At 47.4% G+C, this 24,923-nt stretch overlaps 1 protein-coding gene across 1 annotated transcript; it reads right to left on the bottom strand.

Annotated features, from left to right (window-relative positions):
* Positions 1 to 499: 499 nt before the first annotated feature.
* LOC149459584 (uncharacterized) lies at positions 500 to 23,566 on the bottom strand. Its single transcript, XM_089680945.1, has 4 exons — positions 23,441 to 23,566; positions 23,337 to 23,356; positions 12,890 to 13,172; positions 500 to 4,353 (listed from the first exon to the last, which is right to left on the bottom strand). Exons 1-4 carry the CDS (start codon positions 23,538 to 23,540, stop codon positions 4,205 to 4,207), a joined length of 552 nt encoding a protein of 183 aa, XP_089537071.1. The 5' UTR covers positions 23,541 to 23,566; the 3' UTR covers positions 500 to 4,204.
* Between the last annotated feature and the right edge of the window lie 1,357 nt (positions 23,567 to 24,923).

The following is a 24,923-nucleotide window of genomic DNA, read 5'->3' as shown; positions in this document are numbered from 1 at the left end:
ATCACTTGCCCTCCTGAGGATTTACCCCCCTTCCTGACCAGGCCAAATTGTGCTATTCAGCGCTGCGCTATTTCAACTGGTAATTGGGCGGTCATGCAACGCTGCACCCAAACAAAATGTACATATGTGTTTTTTTCACACAAATAGAGCTTTCTTTTGGTGGTATTTGATCACCACTGGGATTTTTATTATTTGCGATATAAATTAAACATTGTCTACTTTCTGATATAAAAAAATATCTAATAAACTTGAATTTAGTCATAAATTTAGGCCAAAATGTATTCCGCTGCATGTCTTTGGTAAAAATAAAATCCCAATAAGTGTATATTAACTGGTTTGTGTGGAATTTATAGCGTCTACAAACTATGGTATAGATACCGGAATATACACAGCTTTTACTTTGACTGCCCATCACATTTCTTGAGGTGCTAAAATGCCAGGGCAGCACAAACACACTTTTTGGAAAGTAGACACCACAAGGAATTTGCTGAGAGGAATGTTGAGTCCATGGAAGATTTTATTTTTTGCCAAAATTTTTAGGAAAATGACAAAACATTATTTTTTTATAAACAAAGTTGTCACTCTAAATGATATATTGCTCTTGCATGTCATGGCTATATGTGGAGTTACACCCCAAAACACATTCTGCTACTTCTCCCAAATATGGGGATACCACATGTGAGAGACTTGTTGGCAGCCTAGCCACATACAGACCCCCAATGACCACCGTCACGATTTCAAAGGGTATATTTTCTCATATCACTTCCTCACTACCTGTCACAGTTTCGGAGGCCAGGATAGTACAAACACCCCAGAAATGACCACTTTTTGGAAAGTAGACACCCCAAGAAATTTGATGAGACATGGTGAGTATTTTTTAGATCTAATTTTTTTTTGTCACAGTGTTTTGAAAAAGAAAAACAAAAATAAATTTTAATTTCTTTTCTTCATTTTCCAAAGGAAAATCCTGGCATTTCAGGGCTAACAATAGAAGCTTCTGCCACACATCACCCAATCTTCTAACCACTTGAAGACCACTGACACTTTTTTCCATACACAAAAAACAACTTTTTTTTGCTAGAAAATGACTTTGAAACCTCACACATTATATAGAGAATAAAACGGTGGGTGTTTACATTTTTTATGTCACACAATTACAAAAATATTTTTTTATTTTTATGCACAAAAATACAATGTATTTCCCAATTTTTTGATAAAATATAAAAGAGAATGTTATGCCGAGTAAACAGAAACCAAACATGACATGCTTTAAATTGCACACGCACTACGTAAATCTTTAATATCCATAGGTGATGTTTAAAAGAATTACTAGGTATCATATTAGATTTAAACAGGATGTCTAGTGCTAGAATTACTGCCCTCCATCTGATGTTTGTGAGGATACCTCCCATACATGGTGCAATCTCTGTTTACATGCCGACAATGGGCCAACGCTTCTGTTTGTTTTCAAGCATGAAAGGGATGAAATTTGAATCAAATTCAACTCAAATATGAATAGGAAAATAATAGAATGGAAAATAATAGAATAGAAAATGAAACACTAGAATAGAATAGAAAAGAATAGAATTTAAAAGAATAGAAAAAATAGAATAGAAGCAAACAATATAAAACAATAAAATAGAAAGAATATACCAATCTTCAGAAAGTTTAATTTTGAATAGAATAAATTCAAATTTGACTGCAATAGATTTGAATAGAGTAGAATAGAATAGAAAAAACCTAATAGAATAGAAAGAATATAACTGTCTTCAAAATTTTAAATTTGAATTGAAAAAAATTGAAGTAGAATAAAAAAGAATCAACAATGGAATAGAATGCATTAGAATAGAATAAAATGAAATAAAATGTAACATCTTCTGAAATTCAAATTTCAAATAGAATAAATTCAAGTTTGAATAGATTAGAATAGAATACAAAAGAAAATAGAATAGAAAAAAACTATAAACTAGAATACAATGAAATAGAATATAACTGTCTGAAAATAAGAGAATTGAAAAGAAAAAAATTAGAATAGAAAAAAATAGAATAACATAGAAAAATATAACTGTCTTTCAAAATTTAAATTTTAAATTGAATAAACTTGAATTAGAATAGAAGATACAATAGAATAGAATTCAATAGAATAGAGTAGAATAGAATATAACCATCTTTGAAAATTAAAATTTAAAATAGAAAAAAATTAAATGTGAATAGATTAGAATAGAGTAGAAAATAAGAGAATAGAATAGAAAAAAAAACAAACTGGAATATAATAAAATACAAAAAAAAATATAACTGTCTTTGGAAATTAGAATTTCATATAGAATAAATTAAAAGTTGAATGCTGATTTAAATTTTTTGAATTCAGTCGAATTAAATTTGAATATAATTTGAAAAGGAAATGAAGTCTGAAAATGAATTAAACAAATTTAACAAAACAAAACGATTTGAATAACGAATGGAAAGGAAACCAAACCCGATTGTTCTGCACACGTCTGGTAGGTATTTGGACCCCTGGCAGACCTGACTCCTCTCTGGAGGTTTATAATGTGACATGTTCATGTACTGTCCGCAGTGAAAGCTGAATTTCAGGATCAGTAAATCTCCATCCATTCCTCGTGTCTTCTTCCTGAATCTCGGGGATCTTTGTGTACTTCCTCCAGATCTGTGCCGTCATCCAGGGGGAGACTTCCTGGAATAAAGACCGCTCACTGCTGCTCCCTCAACTTGTGCAGGGGAACTGGTCTTGTCTCCGCCCCCTCCTGTACTTCTCTTCAGGCAGGATGCTTGGCCCCTCCCACAACTCTGCTTGCTGCACAAGCTATATACAGCGCAGTGATGATGTCACTGCTACGTTTACAAGATAATATCTGGGTTTGTAAAGGCATTTGATGCACATAAAGTGGATATATCAAGATATATTTTTGTTGCTACTGAGGAATATATATAAATTGGACCGTGTTGTCCCTGGAGCTCAGCTGGAAGACATTAGTATAGGGATGGGCTGCATGTGTGAGTCGAACATGAACAAGAACATAAGCCATTCGGTGGGATGTTCGCCCGCCGCGCCCCACAATGCACTGCGCCCTGACTGTGCACTGTGATTGGTCAAAGCAATGCACCTGACCACTGGTCAGGTGCAATGCTTTGGCCAATCACAAAATAGGATAATATCACAAAGGGGCAGAGGTGACCCTGCCCCCTTGTGATGTCATGACAGTATATAAGAACTGTCATCGGGGGCTCAGTTGTCAGATGGCTGGGAGCCAGCGTTGCGAGGGGAGCGGGGGGGTGTTTTTTTCTTTTTTCGGGTAGCGGTGGCGGGCATCATGATTGATGTTGGATCTACTTCAGGGGACATTTTACATTTTTATTTTTAATAAAGGACTTGTCAAAGAGTGTCTGCCTTTTCTTACCGCATACTTAATCACATGGGGGGGGGGGCGGGATCTGGGGGCACCATTGTTAATGGGAGCTTCCAGATTCCGATATGCCTCCCACCCACAGACCCCCACAACCCTGGCCAAAAGAGGCCGTGGCCACATCAACATGGGGACAAGGTGCTTTGGGGGGGGGGGGCACCCCCATCCCAAAGCACCCCCTATGTTGAGGAAATGTAGCTTGGAATAGTTTAGCAGGGGGGTGCTCACTCGCCCCCCCCCTTTCCTGACCTGCTGGGCTGCATGCTTGGATAAGGGACTGGTATGGAATTTGGGGGGGATCCCCATACCATTTAAAAAACATTTTGGCGTGGGGGTTCCCCTCAAAATCATGCCAGGCTAGAAGGACTTGGTATGGTTTTTTTTTTTCATTTTTTTTTATCATCAGACAATGCCGACAATTCTTTTTACGTTCAGCTGACAGCGGGGAACCCCACCGACAGCTGGAACATGAATGAAGATCTCACTACTAAAATCATAGACTTCATCACAGAACTCATGCCGGATTGTAGGAGCTGAGCGGGATCTCACCACATACTCAGATGCAGGAAGATACCACTCGGGTGTTCGGTTCGTGTTCAAAGCTCGCGGTCGACCATTTTGTAGGTTCGGATGTTCGAACAGAACAGGGGGGTGTTCAGACCATCACTAATTAGTACAGTATTGAGGTAATATTCCATCTTTCCTAATGAATGGACAAATACATTTCCAACAACAGTGTATGTGTGCTGTGTGTTATATCCTCTGTGTTACTTTACAATGGGCTATATTTTGTTTTGTTTTTCAACTTCTTTGAATAGAAAAAGATCCTTGGCCAACATTCCAATACTGGGCTGTGCCTCCAGGATCCGGGCCTTCTCCTTACTACTGGTGTCCTCCAGATCATCAACAACCACAATCACCTTCTCCTTCCCTGTATATAAAGACATCACGTTACATCCAATACAGACATCCATGGAAGAATATTTACATGGGATGAGTGAGGCAGCAGAGATAGTAGGAGGTGTAGTAGGAATAGTAGTAGTTGGGGTAGTAGGAGGTGTAGTGGGAATAGTAGTAGTTGGGGTAGTAGGAGGTGTAGTAGTTGGGGTAGTAGGAGGTATAGTAGGAATAGTAGTAGTTGGGGTAGTAGGAGGTATAGTAGGAATAATAGCAGTTGGGTCAGTAGGAGGTGTAGTAGGAGGTGTAGTAGTTTGGGTAGTAGGAGGTGTAGTAGGAATAGTAGTAGTTGGGGTAGGAGAAGGTGTAGTAGGAATAATAGTAGTTGGGCCAGTAGGAGGTGTAGTAGTTTGGGTAGTAGGAGGTGTAGTAGTTGGGGTAGTAGAAGGTGTAATAAGAATAATAGTAGTTGGGCCAGTAGGAGGTGTAGTAGTTTGGGTAGTAGGAGGTGTAGTAGTTGGGGTAGTAGGAGGTATAGTAGGAATAATAGCAGTTGGGTCAGTAGGAAGTGTAGTAGGAGGTGTAGTAGTTTGGGTAGTAGGAGGTGTAGTAGGAATAGTAGTAGTTGGGGTAGTAGAAGGTGTAGTAAGAATAATAGTAGTTGGGCCAGTAGGAGGTGTAGTAGTTTGGGTAGTAGGAGGTGTAGTAGGAGGTGCAGTAGTTGGGGTAGTAGGAGGTGTAGTAGGAATAGTAGTAGTTGGGGAAGTAGGAGGTGTAGTAGGAGGTGCAGTAGTTGGGGTAGTAGGAGGTGTAGTAGGAATAGTAGTAGTTGGGGTAGTAGGAGGTGTAGTAGTTGGGGTAGTAGGAGGTGTAGTAGGAATAGTAGTAGTTGGGGTAGTAGGAGGTGTAGTAGGAATAATAGCAGTTGGGTCAGTAGGAGGTGTAGCAGTTTGGGTAGTAGGAGGTGTAGTAGTTGGGGAAGTAGGAGGTGTAGTAGGAGGTGTAGTAGTTGGGGTAGTAGGAGGTGTAGTAAGAATAATAGTAGTTGGGCCAGTAGGAGGTGTAGTAGTTGGGGAAGTAGGAGGTGTAGTAGGAGGTGCAGTAGTTGGGGTAGTATGAGGTGTAGTAGGAATAGTAGTAGTTGGGGTAGTAGGAGGTGTAGTAGTTGGGTCAGTAGGAGGTATAGTAGGAGGTGTAGTAGTTGGGGTAGTAGGAGGTGTAGTAGTTGGGGTAGTAGGAGGTGTAGTAGTTGGGGTAGTAGGAGGTGTAGTAGTTGGGGTAGTAGGAGGTGTAGTAGTTGGGGTAGTAGGATATTTGGGGTCCATTTTTGTAGTTTTATGTGGAAGGTGTCAGATTTGGCTTGTTGTTTCTCCACTTTTTGGTGTCATACAATACAAACACAAGAAATGACACCAGAATGCCGGAACATTTGTCATTGCAGCAATTTTCTGGGTGAAGTGGGGCGTTATCTGACAAATGCCGGGGGGACAAGATGTTTGGCCATGATTGTGTGTGGGGGATGGGCAGTGATGAACCCTACTACCCGAATCATACATGATGGAACATCAGCCCATGTAGCCGTCTGTGTTATGAATCAGCCACATAAAGTGAGGAACAGAAGTATTTGAACCCCCTGCGATTTTGCAAGTTCTCCCACTTAGAAATCATGGAGGGTCTGACATTCACATTGTAGGTGCATTCCCACTCTGAGAGACAGAATTTAAAAAAAAAATTCAGGAAATCCCATTGTATGATTTGTAAAGAATGTATTTGTCTCGCACGGCTGAACAGAAGTATTTGAACACCTGAGAAACAGCAAGAATTCTGGCTCTCAAAGACCTGTTACTGCGCCTTTAAAAAGTCCACCTCTACTCCACTCATTCATCTCACTTAGTATCACCTGTCTGAGCTCTTTAAAGACACCTGTCCACCCCACAGTCAGTCAGACGCCAACTACTACCATGGGCAAGACCAAAGAGCTGTCAAAGGACACCAGAGACAAAATTGTGGACCTCCACAAGGTTGGAAAGGGCTACGGGGCAATTGCCAAGCAGCTTGGTGAAAATAGATCAACTGTTGGAGCAATTGTTAAAAAATGGAAGAGGCTAAAGACGACTGTCAGTCTCCCTTGGACTGGGGCTCCATGCAAGATGTCACCTCGTGGGGTATCACTGATGATAAGAAAGGTGAGGAATCAGCCCAGAACTACAAGGGAGGAGCTGGTCAATGACATGAAGAGAGCTGGGACCACAGTTTCAAAGGTCACTGTCGGTAGAACACTACGCCGTCATGGTTTCCAATCATGCTGTCAGGAATGGACTGGCCAGCAATGGTGGGACTCACCTGCCTTTTGATCTGCAGTACCAGGGCTGGCCAGCGGGTGCTCCCAGCAATCAGAGACTCAACTTTGCAGCCAGCTAACACCTGTAACTGATTATGCTGGGGTATTTAAGGGATGGCCAGACCCACAGACTCTGCCTTGGTGTGTGTTTGTCCTGGGCCCTGTATCTGTCCTGCATCCTGTTTCTGTTCCTTTGCTGACCCTCTGTACTACGCTGCTTGCTACCTGTCCTGATCCCTGGCTTGTGACCCTGACCATCCCTCTGCCTGACCCTCTGTACTACGCTGCTTGCTACCTGTTCTGATCCCTGGCTTGTGACCCTGACCATCCCTCTGCCTGACCCTCTGTACTACGCTGCTTGCTACCTGCTGAACCTGGCCTGTGACCCCGACCATTCTCCGCTTACTCCCCCTGTACCTACCTGCCCAATTGATATTGACCCGGCCTGCCTGACTACGCTTGCTTGTATGTACTGTTATCTGTGGGTGGTTGGTTTGGTTTGTTTGCACTGTGTTATGTTTAGTATTGCACTGCGTTTATGTTTGTATTGTTAGTGTTAATAAATTACATTGTTTATAACATATCTGAGGTCTGCGTTTCCCTGCGTCAGTCACACATCTCTGGTCACACCTGGGAGCCCTGACATTACACCAAGGCCAATCCTGACCAGAAGTGGCTGCACAGGGAAGCCATCTTGGTTTGTTGATGGGAAGGATGGATCTGGATGAGGTTGTGTATTTATATCTGCTAGTGTTTGATGACAGGGAGTATGCTTATCAGACTCTGAAGGAGTATCCCCGGGATCAACTGCTAGAATGTATATGGATCGCTCATGTTCTAGTAGATCAGGGCACAGAGTTCTCTGAGGTGCAGCCATTGATTGAGGTTTGTGCTGAGTTGGTTTGGTCTGGTACCCCCGAATGCAGGGATGAATTTTTGCCGCCATTTAGTGCCGACCAGGTAGAGTCCCTGGTGTGGTTATTAGAGGATGATGTGGGTTACTTTCTGGAGCGTTATTCCACATGTTCACCACAGACACTAAGAGATTGTATAAACGCAGTGCAGTCTTTGGTCAGACAGACTTTGTGTAAGCTCAGCTTTGTTCAACCCATACTGCAGACATGGACAGACTTGTTGCACCCAGCCTCAGTCAGCTTACAAAGACCCAGTCCTGCTTCTAACTCCCAACAGTATTCCCACCAGCTCCTCCAGTTACAGCCCAGTATACTTGGCTATCTACCGCATGTCAGTACCCTGTTCCCACTCGCTGCACCTATCCTGCCTTTAACCCTGTAAAAGAGCCCTCTGTAGCAACTGCTCCCTCTCCTGTTCCATCCTCCAGTTCTTCTCTGTCTCCAGCTGCTCCATTCGTTTGCAGACCTGCGTTTACTTGCAGTGCTCCAGTAGTTAAAACCAGAAAAAAGCGAAAATTCTTTCCAACCAATACCATCCTGCCAGTATCCAAACCGGTGAACCTGCCTTCTGTGGTTCAGCCTGAATCCTCTACGCGGCCTGAATCCTCTACGCGGCCTGATGCCTGTACGCGGCCTGAAGCCTCTACTCTGCCTGAAGCCTCTACTCAGCCGGACGCCGGCATTCAGCCTGATGCCTCTACCCAGCATGATGAACTGATCCAGCCTGACGATCCTATTAGGCCAGTTGACTCGATGCCCGCTGTTGATCCAGATGATCCGGTACCTGATCCGGTGCCCGCTGTCGTGCCAATTGACTCAGAGCCCGCTGTCGTACCTGGTGACTCGGTGCCCACTGCCTTGCCAGATGACGCGGTGCCCGCTGGCGAGCCAAATGACCTGATGCCTGGTGACCCAGTGCCCGCTGTCATACCTGGTGACCCGATGCCCGCTGTCGAGCCAGACGATCCAATGCCTGGTGACCCGGTGCCCACTGCCTTGCCAGATGACGTGGTGCCCGCTGGCAAGCCAAATGACCTGATGCCTGGTGACCCAGTGCCCGCTGTCATACCTGGTGACCCGATGCCCGCTGTCGAGCCAGACAATCCGGTACCTGATGACCCGGTGCCCACTGTCGTGCCTGTTGACTCGGAGCCCACTGCCTTGCCAGATGACGCGGTGCCCGCTGTTGAGCCAAATGACCTGATGCCTGGTGACCCGATGCCCGCTGTCCAGTCAGACGATTCAATGTCTGCCCCAGTGCCCGCGGTCATGCCAGTTGACTCGGAGCCCACTGCCTTGCCAGATGACGCGGTGCTCGCTGTCGAGCCAAATGACTTGATGCCTGGTGACCTGATGCCCGCTGTCCAGTCAGACGATCCAATGTCTGACCCAGTGCCCGCGGTCATACCAGTTGACTCGGAGCCCACTGTCGTGCCTGGTGACTCGGCGCCCGCCGCTCCGCCTGAGGGCCCGAGACCTGTCGCTCCACCTGGGGGTCCGGCGCCCGCTGCTCCGCCTGGGGGCCCGAGACCTGTCGCTCCGCCTGGGGGCCCGAGACCTGTCGCTCCACCTGGGGTCCGGCGCCCGCCGCTCCGCCTGAGGGCCCGAGACCTGTCGCTCCACCTGGGGGTCCGGCGCCCGCCGCTCCGCCTGAGAGCCCGAGACCTGTCGCTCCATCTGGGGGTCCGGCGCCCGCCGCTCCGCCTGAGGGCCCGAGACCTGTCGCTCCGCCTGAGGGCCCGAGACCTGTCGCTCCACCTGGGGGTCCGGCGCCCGCTGCTCCGCCTGGGGACCCGAGACCTGTCGCTCCGCCTGGGGGCCCGAGACCTGTCGCTCCACCTGGGGTCCGGCGCCCGCCGCTCCGCCTGAGGGCCCGAGACCTGTCGCTCCACCTGGGGGTCCGGCGCCCGCCGCTCCGCCTGAGAGCCCGAGACCTGTCGCTCCATCTGGGGGTCCGGCGCCCGCCGCTCCGCCTGAGGGCCCGAGACCTGTCGCTCCGCCTGAGGGCCCGAGACCTGTCGCTCCACCTGGGGGTCCGGCGCCTGCCGCTCCGCCTGAGGGCCCGAGAACTGTCGCTCCACCTGGGTGTCTGGCGCCCGCCGCTCCACCTGAGGGCCCGAGACCTGTCGCTCCACCTGGGGGTCCGGCGCCCGCTGCTCCGCCTGGGGGCCCGAGACCTGTCGCTCCGCCTGGGGGCCCGAGACCTGTCGCTCCACCTGGGGGTCCGGCGCCCGTCGCTCCGCCTGAGGGCCCGAGACCTGTCGCTCCACCTGGGGGTCCGGCACCCACCGCTCCGCCTGAGGGCCCGAGAGCTGTCGCTCCATCTGGGGGTCCGGCGCCCGCCGCTCTGCCTGAGGGCCCGAGACCAGTCGCTCCACCTGGGGGTCCGGCGCCCGCTGCTCCGCCTGGGGGCCCGAGACCTGTCGCTCCGCCTGGGGGCCCGAGACCTGTCGCTCCACCTGGGGGTCCGGCGCCTGCCGCTCCGCCTGAGGGCCCGAGACCTGTCGCTCCACCTGGGTGTCTGGCGCCCGCCGCTCCGCCTGAGGGCCCGAGACCTGTCGCTCCATCTGGGGGTCCGGCGCCCGCCGCTCCGCCTGAGGGCCCGAGACCTGTCGCTCCGCCTGGGGGCCCGAGACCTGTCGCTCCACCTGGGGGTCCGGCGCCCGCCGCTCCGCCTGAGGGCCCGAGACCTGTCGCTCCGCCTGGGGGCCCGAGACCTGTCGCTCCACCTGGGGGTCCGGCGCCCGCCGCTCCGCCTGAGGACCCGAGACCTGTCGCTCCACCTGGGGGTCCGGCGCCCGCCTCTCCGCCTGAGGGCCCGAGACCTGTCGCTCCACCTGGGGGTCCGGCGCCCGCCGCTCCACCTGAGGGCCCGAGACCTGTCGCTCCACCTGGGGGTCCGGCGCCCGCCGCCCCGCCTGGGGGCCCGATGCCTGTCGCCCCTCCTGGGGGCCCGATGCCTGTCGCCCCGCCTGGGGGCCCGATGCCTGTCGCCCCGCCTGGGGCCCGATGCCTGTCGCCCCGCTTGGGGGCCAGATGCCTGTCGCCCCGCCTGGGGGCCAGATGCCTGTCGCCCCGCCTGGGGGCCCGATGCCTGTCGCCCCTCCTGGGGGCCCGGCGCCTGCCGCCCCGCCTGGGGGCCCGATGCCGGTCGCCCCGCCTGGGGGCCCGGTGCCTGCTGCTCCGCCTGGGGGCCCGGTGCCTGCTGCTCCGCCTGGGGGCCCGGTGCCTGCTGCTCCGCCCGGTGACCCGCTGCCTGCTGCTTCGCCTGGTAATCCGATGTGCCTCTGCCCGGAGTCCTGCCCGATGTGCCTCTGCCCGGAGTCCTGCCCGATGTGCCTCTGCCCGGAGTCCTGCCCGATGTGCCTCTGCCCGGAGTCTTGCCCGATGTGCCTCTGCCCGATGTGCCTCTGCCCGATGTGCCTCTGCCCGGTGTGCCTCTGCCCGGTGTGCCTCTGCCCGGAGTCCAGCCTGGTGTGCCTCTGCCCGGAGTCCAGCCCAGTGTGCCTCTGCCCGATGTGCCTCTGCCCGGTGTCCAGCCCGATGTGCCTCTGCCCGGTGTCCAGCCCGATGTGCCTCTGCCCGGTGTACCGCTGCCCGGAGTCCTGCCAGGTGTGCCAGTCTTTGATATCCCGCCAGTTACCAGACCCGGGCGGTGGAACATTTTTCTCAGCTAGGACTGTTTGGAGCGTCCTGAGGCCGCTCCTTGAGGGGGGGGGTACTGTCAGGAATGGACTGGCCAGCAATGGTGGGACTCACCTGCCTTTTGATCTGCAGTACCAGGGCTGGCCAGCGGGTGCTCCCAGCAATCAGAGACTCAACTTTGCAGCCAGCTAACACCTGTAACTGATTATGCTGGGGTATTTAAGGGATGGCCAGACCCACAGACTCTGCCTTGGTGTGTGTTTGTCCTGGGCCCTGTATCTGTCCTGCATCCTGTTTCTGTTCCTTTGCTGACCCTCTGTACTACGCTGCTTGCTACCTGTCCTGATCCCTGGCTTGTGACCCTGACCATCCCTCTGCCTGACCCTCTGTACTACGCTGCTTGCTACCTGTTCTGATCCCTGGCTTGTGACCCTGACCATCCCTCTGCCTGACCCTCTGTACTACGCTGCTTGCTACCTGCTGAACCTGGCCTGTGACCCTGACCATTCTCCGCTTGCTCCCCCTGTACCTACCTGCCCAATTGATATTGACCCGGCCTGCCTGACGACGCTTGCTTGTATGTACTGTTATCTGTGGGTGGTTGGTTGGGTTTGTTTGCACTGTATTATGTTTAGTATTGCACTGCGTTTATGTTTGTATTGTTAGTGTTAATAAATTATATTGTTTATCCCATATCTGAAGTCTGCGTTTCCCTGCATCAGTCACACACCTCTGGTCATACCTGGGAGCCCTGACACATGCATTGCACGGAAGGTTCCCCTGCTCAAGTCATCACATGTCCAGGCCCGTCTGAAGTTTTCCAATGACCATCTGGATGATTCAGAGGAGGCATGGGAGAAAGTCATGTGGTCAGATGAGACCAAAGTAGAACTTTTTGGTCTAAACTTCACTCGTCGTGTTTGGAGGAAAAAGAAGGATGAGTTGCATCCCAAGAACACCATCCCTACTGTGAAGCATGGGGGTGGTAACATCATGCTTTGGGGGTGCTTTTCTGCGAAGGGGACAGGACGACTGCACTGTATTAAGGTGAGGATGAATGGGGCCATTTATTGTGAGATTTTCAGCAACAACCTCCTTCCCTCAGTCAGAGCATTGAAGATGGGTCGTGGCTGGGTCTTCCAACATGACAACGATCCGAAGCACACAGCCAGGAGAACCAAGGAGTGGCCCCGTAAGAAGCATATCAAGGTTCTGGAGTGGCCTAGCCAGTCTCCACACCTAAATCCAATAGAACATCTTTGGAGGGAGCTGAAACTCCGTGTTGCTCAGCGACAGCCCCGAAACCTGAAAGATCTAGAGGAGATCTATATGGAGGAGTGGGCCAAAATCCCTGTCGCAGTGCTAACCTGGCCAAGGACTACAGGAAACGTCTGACCTCTGTAATTGCAAACAAAGGCTTCTGTACCAAATATTAACACGGATCTTCTCAGGGGTTCAAATACTTCTGTTCAGCCGTGCGAGACAAATACATTCTTTACAAATCATACAATGTGATTCCCTGAATTTGTTTTTTAAATTCTGTCTGTCAGAGTGGGAATGCACCTACAATGTGAATGTCAGACCCCTCCATGATTTCTAAGTGGGAGAACTTGCAAAATCGCAGAGTGCTCAAATACTTCTGTTCCTCACTGTATATGATGACCTCTTACCTAGGCGCTCACACAGATATTTCAGCTCCTCATCATATACAGAGCCGGTGACGTCCACAATGTTGATTCGTCCTCTTTTCTTGGTGTGATACAAAATACCGAACGTGCACCGAGAGACGGCCTCCCTGAACTGCCGCCATCCATTGTTGGAGATGTAGTGAGGAAGGACGGTTACCTCTTTGATATAGAAGGGCTCCGATTTTAGTCGGTTGATAAGCCATTCATAGTCACTCTCTGATGACCTTGAAAAGATCCCAACTGGCTGATATCCTGGAAGATACCCCTATATAATGAAAGATACAAAACAATAATCATTAGATAACAGCAAGAAGAGAAATGATTGTACATTACACTAAATCCATGACTACAAATCTCACAATGCGGCGGGTTCCAGCAATCCTGGGGTCACTATTAGGGGTCGGTCTATATTGACAAAAAGAAAACAAAAACTGCTTTGCAGATGTTTCCTGATTCACACAAAAGTAACGAATAACACCCGGAATGTTTATATCGCTTGAGGACCAAATATTTTCCGGGACGTTTTGTTTAAATTGATATTTCTTGCTAGAAAATTACTTATAATCCCCAAACATTAGATATTTCTTAGCAAACACCCTAGAGAATGAAATGGCGATCGTTGCAATTTTGTATGTCACATGGTGTTTGAACAGTGCTTTTTAACCTCTTCCCAACCGCGCTATAGCTGAAAGATGATTTTCAGTGTCGCCCATCAGTGCCCAGCAGTCCCACTTATCAGTGCCCAGGCAGTGTCACCCATCAGTGCCCAGCAGTATTGCCCATCAGTGCTATCCAGCAGTGCCACACATCAGTGCTGCCTATCAGTGCAGCCTCATCAACGCACATTAACGAAGGAGAAAAATTACCTGTTTGCAAAATGTTATATTAGAAACAAAGGGAACCTTTTTTTTAAATTTTTTGCTCTTTTTTCATTTATACTGCAAAAAATAAAAAAAAAACCCCAGTGGCCATTAAATACCACCAAAAGAAAGCTCTATTTGTGTGAAAAAAATTATACAGATTTCCTATGGGTACAGTGATGCATGACCGCGTAATTGTCATTCAAACTGCGACAGCACTGAAAGCTGAAAAGTGGCCTGGGCAGGAAGGGGGTAGAAGTGCCCAGTAGGCAAGTAGTTGAAACACTATTTTTTGGAAAGAAACACACTTTAATGAATTAACCACATGCCGCCCAGCCACTGCAGAAATACGGCGGCAGGGCGGCACGGCTGGGCAAAACCACGTTTTAAAACGTGCGTTTTGTAAACGGGTAGGGGGGCGCGCGAGGCGCGCCGCCGCCCTACCTGTCCCGCCGATCACAGCCGTGGATGTCAGTCGCCGAGTCAAAGCCGGTCGTTACCGGCTATGTCCCGCTGATCGGCGGCAATCGCTGACAGAGAGCAGAGCTGCAGTAGCTGTGCTTTCTGTCAGTTCCCTGACAACTCCAGGACAAGCTGATCAGGACAGAAGAGTTTCTCCCGATCAGCGGTGTTCCCTGCAGTACACACCCCCCCTAGTAAAACACTCCCCCTCACACAGATAACCCTTCCCTGAATAATAATGTTAACCCCTTCCTCCCCAGTGCCATTAGTACAGTGTCAGTGTTTTTTTTTTTTGCACTGATCACTGTATTGGTGTCACTGGGGATGTCAGTGACCCCAAGTCAGTACCCCCCAATGTCAGAATGTCCGCCGCAGTCCGGCCATAAGTCCCTGATCGCCACCATTATTAGTATAAAAAAAAACCTAAAAATCCCAGTATCTTTCCCGCCATTTGTAAACGCTATAACTTTCACGTAAACCAATTAATTTACACGTATTGGGGTTTTTTTTTAGCAAAGACATGTCGCAGAATGCATTTTGGCATAAATTTATGACTAAATTTGATTTTTGCATTTTTTTTACTGGACATGTTTTATAGCAAAAAGTCCCAAATATTGCTTTTTTTCCTCAAAATTGTCAGCCTTTTTTTTATAGCGCAAAAAATAAAAACTGCACAGGCGATCAAATACCACCAAAAGAAAGCTCAATTTGTGGGAAAAAAAGGATGTAACTTTCATTTATGTACCGCATTGCATGACCGCGCAATTGTCCGTTAAACTAGCGCAGCGCTGTATAGCAAAAAAATGGCGTAAATTGCAGTATCTATCCCATAGTTTGTAGACGCTATAACTTCCACACAAAGCAATCAATATACAATTATTGGGATTTTTTTTACCATAAACATGGAGCAGAATACATTTTGGCCTAAATTTATAACCAACTTTGAGTTTACTATATATTTTTTATAGCTGAAAGTAAAAAATATTGTTTTTCTTCAAAATTTTTGGCCTTTTTTTGTTTTTATAGCGTGAAAAATAAAAAGCGCACAGGTGATCAAATTACACCGAAAAAAGGCTCTATTTGTGTGAAAAAAAGGACGTAAATTTAGTTTGGGTGCAGCATTGCATGACCGCGCAATTATCAGTTGAATTAGTGCAGCGCCGAGTAGCAAAAAGAGGCGTGGTCATTAAGGGGGGTAAATCCTCTGGAGGGCAAGTGGTTAAAGAAACCAAAACACAATATTTACCCCATTTTTTTGCAAAATATAAAAGCGGATGTTACGGCGAGAAAATGGCTAACATGTCACACTTTCAAATTGCGCACAATTGTGGAATGGCGACAAACTACGGTACAATCTCCATAGGTACAGAATACCAGTTCAGAGTTACAGAGGAGGTCTAGCGCTGGATTTATTGCTCTCACTCTAACGATGGCGGCGATTCCTCACATGTGCGCTGCAAACACCATTTACATATGCGCACACAATTGACGTATGGGTTCACTTCTGCACATGAGCACGGTGGGATGGGGGCAATTTTTTTTTTTTTTTTTTTACTGTCCCTTTAATTTTTTTTTTTATCACTTTTATTCCTAATACAAGAAATGTAAACATCCCTTGTAAAAGAAATATACATGACAGGTCCTCTTTAAGAAGAGATCTGAGGTCAAACAGACCCCAAACCTCTTCTTTACCTCTAAAAGCAAAAGTTTAAAAAAAAATGTTTTAACTGTTGCTTTGAAAAAGAAAAACATTTGTTTACTTCCACCGCCGACTGGATGTAACGTCATGACGTCGTTCCGGTCCACCGTCATGATAGAGGCGATCAAAGACCATAGAATATTTCATCGCCGCCATCCTGAGGAGGTTGCATTTCTCTGGCTGTCCGGCATTAACAGTAAACCCAAGAAACACCAGCGAGCCGCGGGAGGTGGGGGGGGGCGCCCCCTTCCACCACTCTGGAAAGAAATCCAGTGGCTCAAGGGCCACTAGGACCACTTTCATATGAAAGCCATCCATTCACTGAAAAAAACGGTACCATGGTCATTTCTTCAGCCATAACCCGGGTAAACCACTTGACAACCACAGCGTTATCTATGTATACGCAGGGCCGGTGCTTCCACTAGGCAAACTACGCAGCCACCTAGGGCGCACTGCCACCTAGGGGCACCTGGGCGCAGCACAGGCAGGCACCATATCTGTGTGCGATGCCGCCATTTCATGAATGATCCTTCATCTGAGGGGAGGAGTGGAAGACAGGACAGAGGAAGATGCCTGGTGTCTGGGGTCAGTGTAGCAGCTGAGCTGCCACCCCTTCCAGTGTTCCTCTCAGACTCAGTCCCTTACTGCAAGTCGGCTGGCGGTTACTGATTACTGTGGAGATCCAGCCCTTCAGGTTCCCATTCATCAGCGGAGGTGAAGCTGTGCCAGTGGAGGAAAGTAATGTCTGACTCTGATGTCTTGTGTCTGTGTGAGTGTGACCCGGCCGGTAGGACATCCATCACATGTGCAATGTGTCAGTGAGTGATGACATCATCACAATCCCACAACCTGCTCTTCTAGTGCCTGCTGGGCCTGCTGATCTGTGTCAGTGTTGGTGGTGGTGTGTTTTGTCGGATCTGTCACTGTGTGGGATCGCTCAATTCAGGTGCCTGTTGTCACAGCGTTTCACCTCCCCCCATTGCCTGGGGAATTCCAGCCTGGGATCTGTCAGAGTGTGGATCCATCATCCTCCACTCACTGCAACTGTCACCCTGCCACTGCCAGCCACAGATACAGTCCTTCCGTGACACCGATGTTGTCTTTAACCCCTTGCCTGCCGGGCACTTATACCCCCTTCTTTACCAGGCCAATTTTCAGCTTTCAGCGCTGTCGCACTTTGATTGACAATTGCGCGGTCATACAACATTGTACCCATATGAAATTTTTATCATTTTTTTCTCACAAATAGAGCTTTCTTTTGGTGGTATTTAATCACTGCTGGGCGCTTTACTTTTTTCGCTATAAACAAAAAAATGCAAAAATTTTGAAAAAAAAAAGTTTCTTTGTTTCTATTATAAATTTTTCAAACAGGTAATTTTTCTCCTTCACTGATGTGCGTTGATAAGGCAGCACTGATAGGCACTGATAGGCGGCACTGATAGGCTGCACTGATGGGCACTGATAGGCAACACTGAAGGGCACTGATAGGCAGCACTGATAGGCAGCACTGATGGGCACTGATAGGCAGCACTGAAGGACAATGATAGGCAGCACTAATGAGGTGTCACGGATAGGCGGCACTGATAGGCGGCACTAATGATGTGTCACGGATAGGTGGCACTGATAGGCGACACTGATGATGAGTACTGATAGACAGCTTTGATAGGTGGCACTGACTGGCATCACTGCTGGGCACTGACTGGCACAACCGCTGGGCACTGACTGGTGCCACTGACTGGCAGCACTGCTGGGCTGCACTGATGGGCACTGGTGGGCACAGGTGGATGGCACTGGTGGGTGGGCACAGGTGGGTGCACTGCTGGGCACAGGTGGGCGGAGTTAGTGGGCGCACTGCTGGGCACAGGTGGGCGGAACTTGTGGGTGGCACTGCTAGGCACCGATCATCAGGGCACTGATCATCGGTGCCGATCCCCGCTCTAACAACTGCCGGTTCTCGGCAGTACTTTCCTCACGATCTGACAGCGTGAGAAAAGTGCAGCCGAGAACCGACAATTGCATTTCCTGGTGATCTGCGTGTCATTGGACACGGCTGATCACGTTGTAAAAGGCTGCTGTGATTGGCCTTTTACCACATCACGTGATCAGCTGTGTCCGTAGGACACAGCAATCAAGGGGATCGCTGGGTGCGCGCCGAGAGCGCGTTCTGGAAGGGCGTCTTATGACACCCTCCCAGAACTGGCCGGCCGCAGTGCAGCTGTCATTCGGCTATCTGCTGTTGGCAACTGGTTAATATTGGTGCTGGTGGCATCTTATGGCACTTTTTTTGCAAATTAAAAGAAATTTAGCAGTTTCGTGTTTTGTAGATTTAATTGAGTTCTACTTTTTTTTAAAACAAATTGTATCTTGTTTTTTTTTGGGGGGGGCGCAAGTAGCTGATCTTGATTAATAGTCTAGCACCGGCCCTGCGTATACGTACTGTATACAAACGTATTAGTAGTAACTTCTGTGGGATGATGGGACATTTGCATAGCAAATTTTTACAAATAAATCCCTAACGTCCCATACACACGATGAGACTATCGGACGAATGATCGCCTGTTTTTTTTTGCATGCTAGCCTCATATGGAAAGATAATTCGGAAGTGATAAATTGTATTTGTATTGTATTTTTGAACGAAAACTGTATGGATTGAATGAAAACCATATGATCTGGTACTTTTTGTACGATTTTCTGATCATGTATATGGGGCTTAACACTCCGTCCACCCCTCGCTGCTTACATCTCTTAGAAATTCCCATTGTGAGATCTCTCCGGCAGCATTCATATTCTTGTCCACCATGGGATATTTTTGCTTTCACTATATTCTACAACAGTGTTTCCCAACCTTTTTTCAGTCAAGGCACCCTTTAAAATGATGGACAGTCTTGAGGCCCCCCAGTCTAAAATGTGAAAACCTATTCTAATAGTTTTATCTAACGCAGCAACATCCACACATGTAGGACACCCAACATTAGAGGGGATTTATTCTTCCAAAGCAAATACACTTTTGCACACTGGTACTGACTAGTATTCCAGTGTTTCCCTTCTCCCTCAGTTTTTCTCCATCACTGAGCTAATGTCACCCCAGCACTGATGGAGAGGGGCAGGGGGGAGGCTCAAACTAGGATGCTGTACAGGGCTGGAAGGTTGTAATGGCGCACAATGAAAACCTGGGCCTTTGTGTAACTAAAAGGCCAGCTTGTTCCACCCGCTGGCTTGTATACGAGTTTTGGGCAGTTTTTAGACATTTTGTCAGGGCACGCCTGAAGAAACCTCAAGGCACCCCGGGGTGCCTGGGCACCTTGGATGAGAAAGGCTGTTCTAGATTGAACCACAAATCCAACAGGGTGATCAGGACCCCCTCATCTTGTAAAGGAAAAAAGAAGACAAACCACCCCAGTGCACAAATCCCAGATTCCAATGTCCAAAAAAAGCACACTTACAGCTAGGTAACTGTGTGGGGACCGGGATATCACGTCAGTGAGACCATACACAGGTTTGAGGTTTGATAGTGAGCGCTACACTGTTTTATATAATTTTGAAAATAAATTTATATATTTTTGAGTTTTTGCTATAAAACATATCCAGTAAAAAAAATTGTAAAAATCAAATGTCATTATAAATTTATGCCAAAATGTTTTCTACTCCACGTCTTTGCTAAAAAAACTTCCCAATACGTGTAAATTAATTGGTTTACATAAAAGTTATTGCATCTACAAATGGCGGTATATACAGTTATGCTCAAAAGTTTCCATCCCCTGGCAGAAATTGTGAAATTTTGGCATTGATATTGAAAATATGACTGATCATGCCACAAAATGCTCTTTTATTGAAGGATGATGATCATATGAAGCCATTTATTATCAAATAGTTGTTTGGCTCCTTTTTAAATCATAATGATAACAGAAATCACCCAAATGGCCCAGATCAGAAGTCTCCACCCCTGGATCAGAACTCCCCGCCCCCTGGAATGTTTGGCCTTGGTACAGACACACAAGGTGACACACACGGGTTAAAATGCCAATTAGAGCTTAATGTCCCACATCTGTGGCTTTTTAAATTGCAATTAGGGTCTGTGTATAAATAGTCAATGAGTTTGTTAGCTCTTACATGGAAGCACTGACTAGGCTAGATACTGAGCCATGGGGATCAGAAAAGAACTGTCAAAAGTCCCGCGTAACAAGGTAATGGAACTTTATAAAGATGGAAAAGGATGTCCAAGGATGTCCAAAGCCTTGAATATGCCAGTCATCACTTCCACTAAGAAGTAGAAAGTTCAGGGACCTCTTGATACCAAGCCAAGCACAGGTAGACCAAGTAAGATTGCAGCTCCAATTGCCAGAAGAATTGTTTGGGATACAAAGGGATTTGCCTAAGGCAATTCCGGTGGGAATGTCCCATCCATATTCACGAATTTCCACACCAGCTGTTCAGATGCAAATTTATGGAGCCAGCAGCCATCCATGTCTTGAACAATAGCTGGTTGCTAAGGAGCGGACCGGGAAGCCGTCCGCCGCATCTTTAACAACCGATGACTCATCAGCTGTCAGCGGGTTCCCAATTAAAATTCACAATAGCATTTTATTAAAATGATAAAACACACTTACATCTACAGTAGGTACCTGTACATCAGCAGGAAGTGTAGAGATCGGGATTTCACATCAGTGAGGCCGTACACACCGGCGGCGGCTCACAACCCCAATGCCAACCTAGAGGGACCGCTGAGTGCATAGCCAGTTGTCAGCCACATGCAGCGTCCAACACCACCGTACGTAAATCAGAAGGGGTGATAATGTGTTTCAAGGGAGTTTCCTTCTTTGTCAAACCTCAAACCTGTGTATAGTCTCTCTGATGTGACATCCCCGTCCCCACACTTCATGCCGATGTACAGTTACCTAGCTGTAAGTGTGCTTTTTAACATTTTTATTTAAAAAAATTGAGAATTGTAATTGGGATCCCGTGCTCCTGTCCTTGCTGTCTTTGAGCTTTGGTCAGATCGTCCCGCATCTTAAAAAGGAAGCTACAGGACTTCAAACAACCTGGTTACCCCCCCCCTCTTTACAAGATGAGGGGGTCCTGATCACCCTGTTGGATTTGTGGTTCAATCTAGAACAGCCTTTCTCATCCAAGGTGCCCAGGCACCCTGGGGTGCCTTGAGGTTTCTTCAGGGGTGCCCTGACAAAATGTCTAAAAACTGCCCAAAACTCGTATACAAGCCAGCGGGTGGAACAAGACGGCCTTTTAGTTACACAAAGCCCCAGGTTTTCATTGTGCGCCATTATGACCTTCCAGCCCTGCACAGCATCCTTGTTTGACCCTCCCCCCTGCCCCTCTCCATCAGTGCTGGGGTGACATTAGCTCAGTGATGGAGAAAAACTGAGGGAGAAGGGAAACACTGGAATACTAGTCAGTACCAGTGTGCAAAAGTGTATTTGATTTGGAAGAATAAATACCCTCTAATGTTGGGTGTCCTACATGTGTGGATGTTGCTGCGTTATATAAAACTATTAGAATAGGTTTTCACATTTTAGACTGGGGGGCCTCAAGACTGTCCATCATTTTAAAGGGTGCCTTGACTGAAAAAAGGTTCAGAAACACTGTTGTAGAATATAGTGAAAGCAAAAATATCCCATGGTGGACGAGAATATGAATGCTGCCGGAGAGATCTCACAATGGGAATTTCTAAGAGCTGTAAGCAGCGAGGGGTGGACGGAGTGTTAAGCCCCATATACATGATCAGAAAATCTTACAAAAAGTTCTAGATCGTACAATTTTCATTCAATCCATACAGTTTTTATTCAAAAGTACAATACAAATACAGTTTATCACTTCCAAATTATCCTTCGATGTGAGACTAGCATGCAAAAAAAAAAAACGGATGATCATTCGTCCGATAGTCTCATTGTGTGTATGGGATGTTAGGGATTTATTTGTAAAAATTTGCTATACAAATGTCCCATCATCCCACAGAAGTAACTACTAATACATTTGTATACAGTACGTATACGCAGGGCCGGTGCTAGACTAATAGGCAAGACCAGCTACTTGCGCCCCCACCCGCCCGCCCCAAAAAAAACAAGATACAATTTGTTTAAAAAAAAAGTAGAAATCAATTAAATCTACAAAACACAAAACTGCTAAATTTCTTTTAATTTGCAAAAAAAGTGCCATAAGATGCCACCAGCACCAATATTAAAGACAACATCGGTGTCACGGATGGACCGTATTTGTGGCTGGCACAAAGATTCGGGCTTGTACATATCAAATGTGTACAAGCCCGAATCTTTTTTTCAGTACAATCCCACACTGCTCTGCTAACATCCCAAGTTCCCTTTGACACTCAATACCGTCTACCCGGAAAATCCTGATTTCTCACCTTGGTTTGGGACAGAAGCTTTGTCCGCCCAACTGTGATGGTGGGAGAACTTTTCATACTGCAGAATTCCCATGACTAGGATCTCTGATGGATTCTGCCGGGGCTTCGAAAAGGCGCTTCAGACTCAACAGCATAATGGGCTTCTTTTAAGGGATACTGCTGACAGGGCTGCGTATGGAAGGATCGGAGTACGTGGGAGTGGATTTGAAAAGTATCCTGTTGCCATCCAGAGTGGTTTAACACTCAGGGTGAGCTGACCCTGCAGGGTCGATTTAAGGAGGTGAGGGGGCACTTTGGCCACTAAGGATTTGCACGGAGTGAACACATAGCAGCACCTGCGTGAATATCTTAATTTAAGCTCTTTGGACATTTATTTAATTTATTGTGTTGTATTCATCATCGTGGTGATTTTTGTATGTATTACGTTTTACTAGTTTTCACGAGTGTCAGTTAGGACACTGATCACTTTTACACTGTTATTCCCGCTGGGAATTCACGTGTTGCACTGTGTAATAGTTTAACCCCTGTGTTTTTTTTGCAATATCAATTGATGTGTTATTTATATTGATTTATTCTGAACGCTGCACTGCTTTATATATTTATCATTCCACTCATTTAGGTAAGAGGTTAGTGTCAGAAGCTTGAGTGTTAGGGCCCCATTTTTAGCGCAGGAGGATTTTCTGTAATTTCTTATTTTCAAAATTGTTGATCTTTTCTTGTTTATAGCGCAAAAAATAAAAACCGGAGAAACGATCAAATACCCCCGTAAGAAAGTTCTATTTGTGGGGAAAAAAGGACATCAATTTCATTTGGGTGCAGCGTTGCATCGCAATTGTCTGTTAAAATAACGCAGTGTCGTATTGCAAAAAATGGCCTGGTCAGGGGGGGGGGGGGGGGGAAATCCTCTGGAGGGCGAGGGGTTAATATAACCATAATTTTAATGTCTTGCAGTTGATTTAAGTGGAGAATCTCCTATTACATATGGAGAAGGCTGGTATTTTATACTCAATTGGTTATTGTAAATATTCTTACCATATATATGTCGCGGGTACCTAAGTGAAGTAAAAGAATAAAGTCACAATAAGGTCCAAAAAAATGTAAAGAGCCGATCACAACTGAACACACAGACTACTTACTGAATATGATTTTTCTGATCTTGTCTATTTTTTCTTCAAATGGAGGATCCGCTGAAGTGGAGGGGACAGACATAGCCGCCCCTGCTGCTCTGCATCCCATCCCAGTGGTCCCCTCTCTGATGGCGGATATCCTGGAGGACAAACTGCAAGTATTCATACACAATATCACCCGCATTATCTCTGCCGAAATTGGGAAACTGGCTCAGGAACGGGACAGACTAAAACATTTAATGTGAAAATGGCTTAATGTAGCTTAATGTGTAATAAACTGCCTAAACCTCAATCTATTGACTTGAAACTTTGCACAACCCAAGCTCTCAACCTCCCAAACATGTCCTAGAAGTTTCATGGATTTCAGCCTTCCACAAAGAAAATGGGGGACATTAAGCTTGTTTTTTGGGGAGCTTAATGTGGCTTAACGTACAATAAAGAGCTTAGATGTTGACCAATCTCCCCCAAACTTTACAAATTAGAAGACTCTATCTATGTCAACATATTCTAAAAATTTCAGGTCATTTGGTAAATCACACCAAAAGTTATTCACATTAAGCTATATTTTACAGTGCTAAAACATTTAATGTGAACAGTAGAGATGAGCGAAGTATTCAAAAATTCGATTCGACTGATTCGGCGAATTCGTGGACAATATTCGATTCGAGTCGAATATATTCGCTGTGAATTTAACTTAAAAAAGGGTGTTTCTAGGCTTCAGAGAGACTTAATATTAGTGCAGAACACTGTACCTTTAATTTAAATGCCCTTGGAGTCTGCTGGGGAAGAGAAATAATACTGTCAGTCAGTATGACATGCAGATGAGTGCCGTCGATCTTAGAATCACCGCACATTTCACTCATTTGGCCAGTCACGGGGCCAAAACCAGTGTTTGGAGCCACAGTGTGGCGGTGGAGGCAGCAGCAATGGGAGGCCATACAGCAACCTATGACAAAATGGAAACCAGCAGGAGTGTGAGGAGACCTGAAAGTGGCACATGGCAGAGTGGGAGCAATGGGAGGAGGTACAGGGACCCAGGTCACACTGTGGGCCCAGCAGCAGCGTGACCAGGCGGTACGGGGGCCCATGGCCGATTTGGGGCCTGGCAGCACCTATGGGAGGCCTGTAATCTGCCAGCAACCTATGACAAAATGGAAAACCGCAGGAGTGTGAGGAGACCTCAAAGTGGCACATGGTAGAGTGGGAGCAATGGGAGGCGGTACAGGGACCCAGGTCACACTTTGGGCTCAGCAGCAGCGTGACCAGGCGGTACGGGGGCCCATGGCCGATTTGGCTCCTGGCGGCACCTATGGGAGGCCTTTAATCTGCCAGCAACCTATGACAAAATGGAAAACCGCAGGAGTGTGAGGAGACCTCAAAGTGGCACATGGTAGAGTGGGAGCAATGGGAGGCGGTACAGGGACCCAGGTCACACTGTGGGCTCAGCAGCAGCGTGACCAGGCGGTACGGGGGCCCATGGCAGAATACAGGC

Source organism: Staurois parvus, unplaced genomic scaffold, assembly GCF_062004578.1.
Source record: "Staurois parvus isolate SC_StPar_1 unplaced genomic scaffold, SC_StPar_1.0 ptg000254l, whole genome shotgun sequence".
Lineage (NCBI taxonomy): Eukaryota > Metazoa > Chordata > Amphibia > Anura > Ranidae > Staurois > Staurois parvus.
Note: the sequence above shows the minus strand (reverse complement) of the source record. Positions and strands in the feature narration are given on the sequence as shown.

Excerpts from the sequence above, each read along its gene's own strand:
- LOC149459584 (XM_089680945.1), bottom strand. The coding sequence starts at position 23,540 with ATGGGATGCAGAGCAGCAGGGGCGGCTATGTCTGTCCCCTCCACTTCA. Across the intron at positions 23,357-23,440 it reads GATCAGAAAAATCATATTCA|GTACCCGCGACATATATATG; the intron begins GTAAGTAGTCTG and ends TACTTCACTTAG. Across the intron at positions 13,173-23,336 it reads GTACCCGCGACATATATATG|GGGTATCTTCCAGGATATCA; the intron begins GTAAGAATATTT and ends TTCATTATATAG.